Source organism: Ambystoma mexicanum, chromosome 11 (genome assembly GCF_040938575.1).
Source record: "Ambystoma mexicanum isolate Mex_15411 chromosome 11, UKY_AmexF1_1, whole genome shotgun sequence".
Classification (NCBI taxonomy): Eukaryota; Metazoa; Chordata; class Amphibia; order Caudata; family Ambystomatidae; genus Ambystoma; species Ambystoma mexicanum.
Window position 1 is genome coordinate 137,529,378 of NC_090934.1, and position 14,792 is coordinate 137,544,169.

At 44.1% G+C, this 14,792-nt stretch overlaps 1 protein-coding gene across 4 annotated transcripts in view; it reads right to left on the reverse strand.

Moving 5' to 3' along the window:
- INPP5B (inositol polyphosphate-5-phosphatase B) overlaps positions 1–14,792 on the reverse strand; it is a 1,358,813-nt gene that overhangs the window by 1,196,483 nt on the left and 147,538 nt on the right. For all 4 annotated transcript variants that reach the window (XM_069622659.1, XM_069622660.1, XM_069622658.1 and 1 more), the window contains one exon: positions 13,411–13,566. In XM_069622659.1, the coding sequence (XP_069478760.1) occupies positions 13,411–13,566 (156 nt within the window). The remainder of the gene's footprint in view (positions 1–13,410; positions 13,567–14,792) is intronic.

Sequence of the window (14,792 nt, forward strand, 5' to 3'; positions counted from 1 at the left end):
GGCCCCACGGAAGGTAGCTTACGTGATTGGGGCAAGGCAGGGCAATGCCCAGGACCGGGTGGGGAATGGGTGTCTGTCACAAAAGGAATGAAATGTCGTTTGCAACTTTGGCCACTTTTTCTTTGGTGCCGAACCTGACTCGAGACAATTGTATGCCCCAGTCCGACACTGGATAGCATTCATCTAAGCGAAACATGAACTGTGAATTTTTGCCTGGGTGTTTCCGTTCCTCCGTTTAATGTTATCGGCCTCTTATTTCACAAACGAGCTTCAGAGAGGGGACCCGGTATGTAACGGTGCACGTATTGGGCCGAAACCGAACCGGCTGCACTTCGCGAGAAAAGCCCATGCAAAGACGAACTTCTGAAATGCCATTTCAGGCAAAGATACACACATGGAAACTAGATGGGGATAAACATGGTTCACGTGCCCACCAATCTGTCGTCATAAATAAAAGCACTAGTTGCGTATTCGTGTATAATTCTCAACCGTCTTTTGCTGTAATTTTTTTACATAATTCCAGCGCATGTTTTCTATCCTGATGTGTGGTTTATACACCAGATGTGGCTGCTTAACCTGGGTACAATACGCTCCGAGCATGTGCTCCGAATGAGAGCACATGCAATCCTCAGATAGGAATCCTCAGATAGAGGTGGGTGTCTCTTACACCCCGCAGTTTAGTGATGTATGTCAAGAACATGTCAGTGGGAAGGAGATATCCGAATATGCATTCTCCTCTGGTTCCTGAATATTGGGTGACAAAACATATTTAGTTTTTTAATATGTGTTAAGGTGGAAAAAGGCCCTAAAGCAGAAGTAGCACAGGCCGTTGATTTCACAACAATGGGCCTCATTACAAATCGCCCGGTATGGAAACAACGGTGGCGGTAAACCCGCCGCCACCGTTGTTTCCATGCCGGGCGATCACAACTCCTGCAGGCAGGAGGTGATGTTCCCGCCAGATCTGACCTGGCGGGTTTAACACAGCCCGCCTGCAGGCGGACGAGGAAACACCGGCAGCATTACGAGATGCTGCCGGTGTTTCCATGATCCCCATTCCCATTGAGTCCCATAGGACTCAATGGGAATGGGATTAACACCATTCCGCCTCCGTGATTCCCGGGAAACCGGGGTTGTAATGCCCCGGTAATTCCGGGAATCACAGAGGCGGAATGGTAATACGAGTCTGGCGGTAACCAGGCAGTTTTTTTTCATCTCGGTTACCGCCGGACTCGTAATGAGGCCCAATGTCTTGCAGAAATGAATTTTTCCCAAGTTATACAACACCATGCTCATGCTTGAAGGAAGAGTGAAGGGGGATGAATTTATGAGATGTGATGACTGATAAGGGCTTGAGAGTAAATTGATTACACAAAACACCTGGATGAGGTGACTGAGGGGAGGGTGCTCTTCCTGAGGTAACCGATTAACAATACTTGGTGTACTTTAACAGACTGTCAGATGGGGCAGAAGGGGTAGAGACAAATACAGTGCAACAGTGACTGAAACAGAATGCTTTTTTATTTATTTGCATTTTTAAAGCGCTCACACAGCCCGGGGCATTGAGGTACAGTTACAGGAGGAGCATGTCTTAGTTGTGTATTTATAACGCGCTTAATACCCAGAGGTTTCTAAGCGAGGAGTCGGGGATCGAACCTGTGTTGCTTTGTGTCGTCTTGCTTCCAATCGAACACATTGCTGCTGAGCTATCCTGAGTCCCGGGACGATGATTGCAACGCAGCTCCACTCAGAACCATTTGGGAAACAGGGCGGTGGGAGTGGGTGGGCCGGTCGGTGGGGGGTCATTCTACAAAATTGACAAAGAAGATAAAATCCACAGGTTTGCAACAATTTTATCAAATGCATTATCACTTCGAGGACAGCAAGTATGGTCCAGACGTCTAGCAAGTGTGCTCTAGAACCTAGAAGTGTGTTCAAATGCACACTTTTGCCTTTGGGTTTGGCGGAATGCTGGAACCACTACACCTACCATAACAAGTGTTTTCCAACTTTAAAGCATTATACTTTCTCAACCCATGTCTGCCCTTCCCAATTCATCCCACTACTAGCCTGTGCCAGCAGTTGCTGCAACGCCAAACATGTGACATGGAGCAGCAGCAGTGTGATGGGCTAGTGGTGGGCCAATCTAGGTAGGACTAGCACTGAACTAGCACAGCCGGCACGCCCACGCTTAGGGCGGCACAGTGCCCACGCTGAAGGCGGTGCCACGCCCGCAATGCGGGCGGCGCCGCGCCTGGCATTATGGAGCCAATATTGTTTCGGCACTGGCACTTATTTTTTTTTTACAAATTAAGCACTGACCAACAGGATTATCATGTCCCATTTCGAAAGTCCTAAACACATCTACTGTAATGGCTGTAGACCTTATTGCAGCTTGTCCTGTGTCAGAAAGTCAAATTGTGATCATGGTAACTATCTGAGATGTGTAATATCCTGCATTACTGAAGATAGCATCCATCCTTTCAGTGGCAACACTGGGTCTTTGTGATATATACCATCAACTTGACCCCCTGTCAGGTTTCCTTTATTATTACCCCTTTATTGGAGATTCATAGATTAATCTTGTGTGAGTAGGAGGTTTTCTATTGTGGTTGGTTTGGCCTTAACGTCTTAATACAGAATCCTGGTTCTGACCCAAGGCAAGATGGAGTTTCTCAGTGACAGCTCTGATTGGCTAGAGAGCACAGCAGGACAACAATGAACATTCTAAACTGTCACTCTTTGCCTTTCATCATCTAAGCCCCAGCTGAGAGGACGTGTGTAGTAGCTGCTCCTGCTTAAGTCTTGGGCCTGGTGGAATTAATCTTTCAGGCTCTAGCAGTTGAGCGGCTACTCTTCCGGGGTTTCAGGAGAAGATCCTTGATTGTCAGGAAAAAGTTCTAAAGACTGGAAATCCTGAAGTTCTTTGAAAACCATTCTCAAGATAAGTGACTTTCATTTGGATTTTAAAACCATTGCTCAGCTTTTATCTTGAAGTCATTTTAAGCGAGAAATCGTAAAATGTGTGCTTTGAACTTGTAACTTTGAACAGTTTGAGTGCTTGAACTTTGGTGTTTGGTTTGAAAGCAGGCGTGAGGTTTGACGTGTGAGCGCCTCATTCGTAACACGTGTGACGTGTTTGCCTTTGGCGTATGGTTGAACTCCTGCGCTTGCAAAAACTCATCTTCTGTTATGAGTTTTTTTCAGCGCGTGCACGCGTCAGAAATTGCTACAGAATCTTCAGCGGAGTGGTTTTCCAGCGCGTGTGTTATTAAGTGCGTGAACTCTTCTGTGCGTGTAATCTTCAGCATGTGTGTTTTCCAGCACGTGTGTTTTCAAGCGCGTGAACTCTTCTGCGCGTGTGATCTTCAGTGCATGTGTTTTCCAGCGCGTGTGTTTTCAAGTGTGTGAACTCTACAGCGCGTGTACTCTTCAGCGCATGTGTTCTCCAGCGCATGTGCTCTTCAGTGCGTGGAATTTTCAGCGCGTGTGTTCTTCAGTGCGTGGGATCTTCACTGCGTGTGTTCTTCACCGCGAGGAATCTTCAGCGCGTGTGTTGTTCAGCACGTGGGATCTTCAGCGCGTGAGTTCATTTTGCGTGCGTTTCTTCAAGAATCCACGTACCCTATCGCATTGTGAACTTGTTTGGAACTAAAAGAAAAGAATGAGGAACAGAATTCATTAAAGCCAACCTTTACTGGAACTATTTTCAATTTTAAAAAGGCAAAGGTCAAGGCTTCCCAGGTTTGCTAAATATAAAGAAGTTGCTGCTGACTTCAAGAGACTCAAGTAAGAGGTAGAAAGATTTTCAGCAACTTCTGCAATCTTCTCTAAGAAATTTTAGGAGAAGAGCCAGGTATGATTCTTTACACTTTAGTTATGGATTTAAAGTCTTTATAAACCCCGATGTTAAGTAAGTAATGAGAGGATTTGTGTCTGTTTATGTATTCACTGCAGGTTCATCATCGGGTAGTCTTGACGCTACCAACCTGGTGTTTTTATGTTATCCACTTCCCCCTTTCCCTTAGGGGTGTAGTTAACAGAGCTGAGTTGTATTTTAGTTCTGAGAATTACACTTCAGGGGGATTGTCGGGGGTTCAGCAGCTTCTGTGGACACAGGAATCCTCTCAGACTGACAGAATGAAAGGCCAATAACCTTAGTCCGCCTGAGCTGTAATGAACCCCGACAAAACTTCCATGGAGGCGTTAGGATCTTTGATCAGAGAGTTGCGGGAGGAGTTGAAAATATCCCGTGATGAGAACGCTTTACTTAGTCAAAAGGTGGATGACTTGAGTGTTAAAGTGACACAAATTCAACAGATGGGAGAAAGGAGAGAGGATGATGTGTCTGGGGGTGCTGGTTCTCTGCCTGAGTTAGAAAGGGAGGGAGGTGACAGGTTACCACAAATACAACCGACCTCACAAGTTACTGAAGGAGTTAGAAGCTTAATTATGCCGGTTCTTTTGGCGCCACCAGAACATTATCAAGGGGACTCAAAGAGGTTTAGGGTGTTTTTGACGCAATGTGAGTTACATTTTATGAGTAGACCAGAGATCTTCCCTACGGATGCATCCAAGGTAACTTTCATGTTGTCTTATCTAACTGGGGAGGCATCTGCCTGGGCTGGGTTGTCGGTGAGTCAAAGGAGTGCAGTTCTGGGAAATTATTCCAGTTTTTTAGAGATTTTCAGAAAAATGTTCGACAGAAGGCAGTTATCTCTGGAAGTTGATGGAGAACGTTTGGAACTGAAACAAGTTAATAGAGATTTGGTTGCTTATATAACGCAATTTAAGTCACTAGGGTTAGAAAGCAGGTGGCCCAAGGATAAACAGGCCGTGTTGTTTTATCGGGGCCTTAGAGATGAGTTAAAGGATGCGTTGTCAGGAGTTGTAGAACGCCCCTCTACTTGTGATGCTCTGATTGATTTGGTTATCCAATTAGACTTTCGTTTGAGTGAAAGGAAAGCAGAGAGGCATCATAGTCAGAGTGATTTTAAGTCTCTAGTTAAAGTGGATAGACCTAAAGTAGAGATTAAGACAAAAGGGAATGATTCACCTCTCACGGTCCGGGGTCCTTTAACTATGGAAGAAAGGGCTAGGAGGAGAGATAACCATCTGTGGTTATATTGTGGAAGAGGTGGACACTTTTTAGGGAATTGTCCTTACACTCCAAGAAAGACTTCTACTCCAACGGCCAAGCTACAGCAGATCGCCAACACCATGCAGACAGCTGTTCCTCATATCACGGTGAATGTATCCTTGTTCCTTGAGATGGAGTGTAGGGGAAGTGGCCCAGATATGGTTGACTCAGGAGCCACTGGGAATTATATGGATTGGGGTCTTGCAAAATCTTTGGGAATCCCTATTTTTCAGAAGGAGGCTGTAGAGCAAGTTAGGGCTGTTGACGGAACATCTCTTTCTTCAGGTCCTATCACCCACAAGACTTGTTCCTTGATTTTGAAGTTAAGAGGGGGGTCACAGGGAGGGGATATCTTTTGAGTTAATAGATGCTCCTTTGTTAAAGATTATTTTGGGAATGCCTTGGCTTACTCTTCATAATCCCTTGATTGATTGGAGTGCCAGGACAATTAACATGCAGTCTGATTTCTGCCAAGAGAATTGTTTCTCAGGAAGTCTTTTTGAGGAAGATGTCAAACAGGGTAATTCTGTGTCTAGTTTTCTGGCTGAGTTTGGAACTGGAGGTCACTATGTGGGAGCAGTAGTTGGACAACGTCCTCAGTGTTAGCAAGACTTCTGGGATGTATTTGATGAGAAGGTGGCGGGAGAATTACCGCCCCATAGGCCCTTCGATTGTAAAATTGAGTTAGAGCCAGGAGCAATTTTGCCTAGTAGCAGAGTATATGCTCTTACAGAGAAAGAAAATGACTATTTAAAAGAATACTTAACGGAGAACTTGGCCAAAGGTTTTATTCCCCACTCTAAGTCACCAGCGGCCTCTCCTTTATTTTTTGTACCTAAACCGGATGGAACCCTCCGAACTTGCATAGATTATCGAGCAGTCAACAGAGTCACAGTTAAGAACCAGTATCCTCTTCCTCTCATCTCGGAAATGCTTAATGAAATACAAGGAGCCACTATTTTTTCTAAATTAATTTGAGAGGAGCTTACCATCTAGTGCGAGTGCAAGAAGGAGATGAATGGAAGACAGCATTTAAAACCAGGTTTGGGCTGTATGAATATCAAGTGATGCCATTCGGTTTATGCAATGCTCCAGCGGCTTTCCAATTTTTTATTGACAAAGTTTTTAGGGAATTTCTGGATATTTATGTTGTCGTGTATATAGATGACATTTTGATTTTCTCTTCAGACTTGGATCAACATCAGAAACAGGTTTGCCTAGTTTTGCAAAAATTGCGTGAAAACCACTTGTTCGCCAAATTGGAAAAAAGCCAATTCCATACAGATTCTGTGGAATTTTTAGGTTTTATCGTTTCACCTAAGGGTTTAGAAATGAATCCAAAAAAGGTTCAAGCAGTTCGAGAATTGCCTACCCCAACTAAGGTTAAGGAAATAGAGTTTTTTAGGGTTTGCACATTTTTATAGGAGATTTATCAAAGGATTTTCTCGGCTAGCTGCTCCTATAACTAGACTGCTGAAAAAAGGAGTGAAGTTTGATTGGGACCTTGAAGCAGAAAAAGCTTTTCGAGAGTTAAAGGAAAGGTTTACTACCAGCCCGATTTTAATACATCGAGATCTTTCTAAACCTTTCTTTGTGCAGGCGGATGCTTCAAATTTAGCAATGGGGGTGGTGCTTTCACAAAGATATGAAACTACAGGTCAGTTACACCCAGTAGCATTCTTTTCAAGAACATTTTCTGCGGCAGAAGTGAATTTGACAATTTCAGATCATGAGCTGCTAGCTATCAAGTCCGCTTTTGAAGGATGGAGACATTTTCTTAAAGGGGCAAGACAAGCGGTAACTGTACTTACTGATCATCTAAAATTGTTTTTAAAATCTGCAAGAACATTGTCTCAACAACAACTTCGTTGGTCCTTGTTCTTTGCGGACTATGATTTCGTTGTGACCTTCAAACCTGGATGTTTGAACAAAAAAGCAGATGCCTTACCCCGTCAATTTCCTGGAAGTGAGGTGAGAGAGGTTCAGGAGCCAGAACCTCTTATTGCCCCAGAACGTTTTTTGTTAGCCTGAGTTATTAAAGGCATGGACGTATTGAATGAAGTTCGCCAGTCTGTGTCCTTGCAGAAGATGAAGGAGTGGGTGAGACTGGATCCAGCAAGAAGTTTAAAAGTCTGTCTACCATTTTTTGATAACACGCTTTATTTGCCTACTGAAGAGTTAAGAGAAAAGGTTTTGAGTAACTGTCATGAATCCATCTTGTCAGGACATCCTGGTTTTAGGAAAATACTGGAGTTAGTTCGAAGGAACTTTTGGTGGGAAAAAATTAGTCACGACACATTGAACTTTGTCAAGACGTGTGCAGTTTGTGCACAGGCAAAAAGTCAAGTTGGGAAGCCACATGGTTTATTGGAGCAGTTACCTGTTCCTCCTCGTCCTTGGCACACTATTTCTATGGATTTCATCTGTGATCTTCCTCTGGATAAGGGTTGTACTACTATTCTGGTTGTAGTGGATCTTCTTACTAAAGAAGCACATTTTTTACCGATGGAGGGAGAGGTTACTGCGGAAAAACTGGCTCATAGTTTCTTGCAATGAGTGGTTAGACTGCATGGGCTTCCTAGTCAAGTTATCTCTGACAGGGGGTCTCAATTTATCTCAAAGTTTTGGAAGGCCGTCTGTAAAAAAAACTTGGAGTGGAGGTTAGTTTAACATCTGGGTATCATCCATAGACTAATGGACAATTAGAGAGAGTCAATCAGGAATTGGAGAAAGTGTTAAGGTGTTATTTACAAGCCGGAGAGGAATGGGTGGATTTGGTATGGTTGGCTGAATTCTCTTACAACAATTGTGATAAGGATGCTACTTCTATATCTCCTTTCTATTTGGGTCGTGGGTTGCATCCTCGTTTCCTGAGTTTTGAGGTGTTGGAGGATTCAGGGAATCCTGGAGTGGAAGAACGTTTGCTGGTAATGAAGAATAATTTGGATAGAGCAAAAAAGGTTCTGGGGGAAGGCAAGTTGAAATATAAAAGGTGTGTTGATTTGAGAAGGAAAGCTGGTCCTAAGGACAAGGTAGGAGACTTAGTGTGGCTTTCTACCCGGTATTTAAAAATTAAGGGGAAGAATAAATTCAGGCCACGATTTGTAGGCCCTTTTGAGGTAGAGAAAATCATCAATCCTGTGGCAGTGCGGTTGAAGTTACCCAAGCAGTTGAAAGTACATCCCACTTTCCGTGTTAGCCTTTTAAAACCTGTTAGTCTGGGAACCAGATTTAGAACACCTCCTCCTCCTGTGATTTTGGAGGATTCATCTAAGAAGTTTGTGGTTAAACAGATTTTGGATTCCAGGAAAGTGAGGGGAAAGTTGCAGTATTTAGTTGATTGGGAGGGATATGGACCTGAAGAACGTACTTGGGAAGATTCAGCTGATGTACATGCTCCCAGGTTAGTTGCTAAGTTTCATGCTAAAAATCCACATAAGGTAGGCCCAGGGACTGGGCATTAGGAGGGGGCTACTGTCAGGTTTCCTTTATTATTACCCCTTTATTGGAGATTTGTAGATTAGTCTTGTGTGGGTAGGAAGTTTTCTATTGTGGTTGGTTTGGCCTTAACTTCTTAATACAGAATCCTGCTTCTGGCCCAAGGCAAGATGGAGTTTCTCAGTGACAGCTCTGATTGCCTAGAGAGCACAGCAGGACAACAATGAACATTCTAAACTTTCACTCTTTGCCTTTCATCTAATCCCCAGCCGAGAGGACGTGTGTAGTAGCTGATCCTGCTTAAGTCTTGGGCCTGGTGGAATCAATCTTTCAGGCTCTAGCAGTCGAGTGGCTACTCTTCCAGGGTTTCAGGAGAAGATCCATGATTGTCAGGAAAAAGTCCTAAAGACTGGAAACCCTGAAGTTCTTTGAAAACCATTCTGAAGATAAGTGACTTTCATTTGGATTTTTAAACCATTGCTCAGCTTTTATCTTGAAGTCATTTTAAGCGAGAAATCGTAAAATTTGCTTTGAACTTGTAACTTTGAACTGTTCGAGTGCGTGTACTTTGGCATTCGTTTGAAAACAGGCGCGAGGTTTGACGTGTGAGCGCCTCGTTCATAACACGTGTGACGTGTTTGTCTTTGGCGTATGGTTGAACTCCTGCGCTTGCAAAAACTCTTCTTCTGTTACGTGTTTTCTTCAGTGCGCGTCAGAAATTGCTACAGAATCTTCATCGCGGGGGTTTTCCAGCACGTGTGTTTTCAACCGTGTGAACTCTTCTGCGCGTGTAGTCCTCAGTGCATGTGTTTTCCAGTGCGTGTGTTTTCAAGCGCGTAAACTCTTTTTGCGCGTGTACTCTTTGGTGCGTGTGTTCTCCAGCGCGTGTGCTCTTCAGTGCGTGGAATCTACAGCGCGTGTGTTCTTCAGCATGTGTGTTCTTCAGTGTGTGGGATCTTCAGCGTGTGGGAACTTCAGCACGTGGGATCTTCAGCGCGTGTGTTCTTCAGCGCGAGGAATCGTCAGCGCGTGTGTTCTTCAGCGTGGGTGTTCTTCAGCGTGTGGGATCTTCAGCACGTGAGTTCTTTTTGCACGCATTTCTTCAAGAATCCACATACCCTATCGCATTGTGAACTTGTTTGGAACTAAAAGAAAAGAATGAGGAACAGAATTCATTAAAGCCAACCTTTACTGGAATTATTTCCAATTTTAAAAAGGCAAAGGTTAAGGTTTCCCAGGTTTGCTAAATATAAAGAAGTTGCTGCTGACTTCAAGAGACTCAAGTAAGAGGTAGAAAGATTTTCAGCAACTTCTGCAATCTTCTCTAAGAAATGTTAGGAGAAGAGCCAGGTATGATTCTTTACACTTTAGTTATGGCTTTTAAAGTCTTTATAAACCCCGATGTTAAGTAAGTAATGAGAGGATTTGTGTCTGTTTATGTATTCACTGCAGGTTCATCATCGGGTAGTCTTGACGCTACCAACCTGGTGTTTTTATGTTATCCACTTCCCCCTTTCCCTTCGGGGTGTAGTTAACAGAGCTGAGTTGTATTTTAGTTCTGAGAATTACACTTCAGGGGGATTGTCGGGGGTTCAGCAGCTTCCGCGGACACAGGAATCCTCTCAGCCTGACACCCCCAAACCCACTAAAATCATCTTAGATCATGTCTCTTAGCATGTATCTATTGCTCTGGTCAGAAGCTTGCAAAGAACCTGGAATCAGGAGAGCTCTTTCATCCATCTACCACCCACCATCCACAATCTAAAGGTCAAGTAGAACATACCAACACGATTTTAGAACAGTTATATACAAGCTTTGCAAAGTGATTGGTTTAAGCTGTTGTCTTCAGTTGAATTTGCTTACAAAACACCTTAAAACCTCTGACTAGTTTTCTACATTCTACACTTTGTAATACCATCACCAACAGAAAGTTAGCTAGTAGCAAAACTAGGTGAAGAAAATGTACTGCCCACTTTGGACCTATTTGTATGCATACGCAAGGTAGAAAGAATCTTATCAGACAATCTACTGCAGACAAGCTCCTGCTCATCAAGGAGGTGATTATGATTCATTGTTCTCTCACATTCTGCCTGTGCTTGAGATACCCACATACACAGACCTCAGTTCTATGGGCCTTCTTTCAATCCTGCATGTTGTGAACACCAATGACAGTTATCGAGGACATGGCATGTGCATTCAGTGTTTCATGTGGAACAACTGAAACCTGTGATTGTCATCAAAACCTCACATTTTCTGCCTTGGTCTCCTAAAAAAGGTGAATAGGAAACCTGACAATGAAGTGGATGAAGTCGGTGTAAATACATTGTCAACATGGTCATGTCTATTATTTGACAGTCCTGGAACGATGACCAGACTTCACAGGAATCCTGAAAACATACTTCTTCAGTGCACACACCCTACCTGGCACAGTCTTTTGTTCAGTGCCAGAAGTCTTCTATTAACCTGTCCAAGCTTCTAACTGGCCACCTGCTCCTTTAGTGGTAGATCCGTTCTGGTCGTTGGTGTTTGCAGCTATCAATGCTTGATGACTGTGCCGGAGAGACATAGAATGGGTAGGAACTGAGTGAGCTAGGCCCACCCAAAATCAGTAAATGTCCTCTCAGCGGCAGAAGTTAATGTCACTGCAGTGGGCCCAACTACTTTAGCTTCAGGCCCCTCTTGTTAGACAATGCTGGCTACGCCTCTGCTATGCTGCACGGCCACAATGAACACCAAGGAGCCAGAGGGTTCCCAGTTGCCTCTTCTTGATTCTGGTAGCCCCTCCAAAGATGGTCTGTTCAAACTGGTATGCTTATGCATTTCTGTTTCTGCCTTTTAAGAAACATCAGACAGCTGCTACTATAGGTATTTACATGAAAAAATCGAATGAAGAAATCACCGCTTTTTTTGTAATAATGTGGGGGGAGAAGACCCCCCCCGCCCCGGCCCGACGTCCCCCCCACCTTAACTATTTCCCTTACACCACCCCTATATTTTTTTTAATGTCCCCAAAATTGGAAAATGATCGCTAAAAAGATGCGGTCATTTCTCCGTTCCATTTGTGTCTTGCGATATTTCTACGGATACCACACCACAGAGCCATCGTGTTTGTTACCTGGATTCTTCAGTTCGATCCTGCTCTTCGGTATTCTCCTGTTCTGCCTTGGTCCTCCAGCTGGTCATTTACCCACCATGGTTGCTTCCACGTGCAGCCTGAAGTAATGACGCCTGCTTGCTTCCAGGGCCCTCTGCATATGCAGTCAGGCTTCTCGCCAGTCTGTCCCTGCCTGTGCTGTCTTCTCCTCTTCAGTGTGGCACAATTATCCCCAGACACCCCACATCCAGCCTACTGCTACATCACAAGCTGGCTTTGCCCTAGGGATTTGTTGTCAAGCTGATCACTCTCCGCCCTTTGGTTCCCCAGACACTTTTTGGTCCTTTCACTAAGTATCTAAGCTGCTATGGGAAATGATGCAATAATCTTCACTGCCCTAAAAAAAGGTCAAAGGTAATTAATTACGAAGTTGCAGCCAACCCTTGACATTGACACAATTATTAATAAGGCACATGTCGGTGTATTTCTGTGTTTCATTTCACACACCCACCCACCCACACTAACGACATAGTTACTTTGCAAATAATTACACTGAACAAATCTTATTTTACAGAACCCAAACACAAAACATTAACTTGTTCTCAAAGCTTTTCTCTACAAAAATGCAGCCAGTCCTGTTGGATTTGACAAGGCTGTTCTTATTAGTACACAGGATGTGATGTGTGGTCTAAAATATGCAAATAATCTCAACTGAAACGCACTGTGTCTAGAACCCCCTGCCCCATCCAACACTTCAGGCAGGAAATGAAGACCCCAACTCATCAAAGAACATCTCACCAATCGCTGATTGCGTCACCCAACCGTGCCTCTCCCCCGGGAGCCCTTCATCTGCTGCTTTCTCCAACCAGTCCAGATCCACTGCTAGAGCTGCATCCGACCTGTTATTACCCCTCTTCCGTGCATCCTTCGCGTACATCGTGCCGTACTTCCCAGATAGGTTTGCACTTTGTGAATCCCAACTTACAAATATATATACATATATATATTTATGTCATAAGTGGGGTGGATTTTCGGCTTTGTGGATTAGGGAGCCCAACCCTAAGATCTGGATGGAAAATTCTCCCAGTCTGGCTGACAGAATATAGGGCGATATGGGCTTGTTTTGCAAAACAGAGATGGGAAATATACAATTGCTTTTCATCTACATTATTAAATGACTTGAATATGCATGGCTATGCAGTTACGTATTTGGTGGTCACTCCCACAATGATATGCATGTCTAGAAAAGGAGCAGAGCTTCAGTTAACCTTAGGGTGAGGAACCCCTCAATGTCTTCACTTAAATATGAGGACGACCTACCATTTCTTTTTTGAAGGCAAGATATTTCCCTTGGTAAAATGTTGCAAGGAAACGACTTGCATTAAAAGGTATGTCAAAAATAGTACGGGGAGCTAAGTGAGTGCAATCCTCTGGCATTCTGATTTTCACGTCTCAGAGCAAAATAGAAGAAAGAGAAGCCAATTGAAACTGTAAGAATCCAAATCCATGAAAATGTACTGGACGGGTGGTCTCTGGGAGACGTGCCAAAAGGAAGAACCTGGCCATCAATATGTTTCTGGATACTTATGAAGCGCAGTAGTTAGAAGAATCAGTCGACACACGCTGCAAATCTGCTGGAGTCTTTGACTTCGTAACTCCTCATTCTGCAAGATTGCAAGCCTTTTTGATCTTAAAAACATCCAAAAATGCTTAACTGAAGAACTTGAAAGGAACTTACCTTCCACTGGAGCTGCATTACGGATGGCAATCAGGGTGCCGGGTGGTGTTTCAACATCGTTGGCCGGTCCACTATCCAGGAAGAAGCCAGCTGGAAGACTCCTTTGCCAGTACTTCTTCAGCCAAAGAAACTGTGGCGAGGGAGCACCTGTGACTCCTGATGAGTTGGAAGAAAGAAAATATTGTTTTTATTGGTATGTCCTTGATGATATTTAAATATTAACGTAGGTCAAAGAACCATCAGTTGATAGATAAGGCAATAAAAAGTCAACATAACTTTTGCTCTCTGGCATTTCAGCAAGAGGGCGAGGAGTATGGCATTAGGTTATATAGGACAGCCAAACAGATTCTCTGAAACTTTGAACAACCAGGGCTTTATATGCATTGATACACCCATGCAGTGTATGCAGAACACATGGAACAGAATGTGCAAGTTCAGGGGTTTGAAGGTTTTGGCTCTTTATATGTTTTAAACCACAACCCCCATCAGCCCTAGGCAGCATAGTCAATGGTGAGGCATCATGGGGGACATAGTCCAAAACATATGGAGAGCCACAGGTTGCAGACTGCTGTTCTAGGTCATTCAGATGTTAGTGCACTGTGTCCTTCTGTGCAAATTTCAGTTAGTAGTTATAACACGCCTAATATCATACTTGAGTTCGGTTTCTGAGTGGGATCAGAGATTTGAATCTCTGTTCCTCTGCATGGTCTTGCTTCCAAGACCAGCGTGTTTCCCCTGTGCTATCCTCCGTATATTCCGGGAGAGTATTGGCTAATCTTAACTCCTTATATGCTTTCTTACACCACAATCTGGAATTGAGGAGCTCCTTTTTATGGATCACGGCTTCCAGGTGATAAACTCTCCAAGACTATTGCTTTCAAAGTAGCCGCAACAATCCCCAGAGAAGAACCGCAATTGGCATTCTCCAAGAAATAGTTCTTGATCACTTCCACGATTTTGCTCCAAAATAGGAGGTCTTGAAGAAGGGGGTCGTACAGTCTGCATTCACGGACCGGATGAAGAGTCACCCTGTTGATTCTCACCAAAGCAGTATCCAAGGCATTGTCTGAAAACAATTTGGGAGCAATGGTAATGCCATCCACGAAAGGGACAAATGAAAGGAAAACAGGAGGCGATCGATCAGTACTAGATCAGCTCTCAAAATTCAGAACCTATCCAGCAATGATTTCCTCTTAACCGGGGAGTTCATGCCCCGGACATTGAGGGTAACTACCCTGAATGTTTCCATCTGGGTACTGTGATGAATCAGGTCATGCTGTCACTTCTCCCCGAAAGTGAGCCCCCTCCCCGGAGGCCAGGGCGGTGAGGCCGCTACCTGACAGTCCCCATGGGGGTGCTATCATGCGGGAGGATCTCATGGG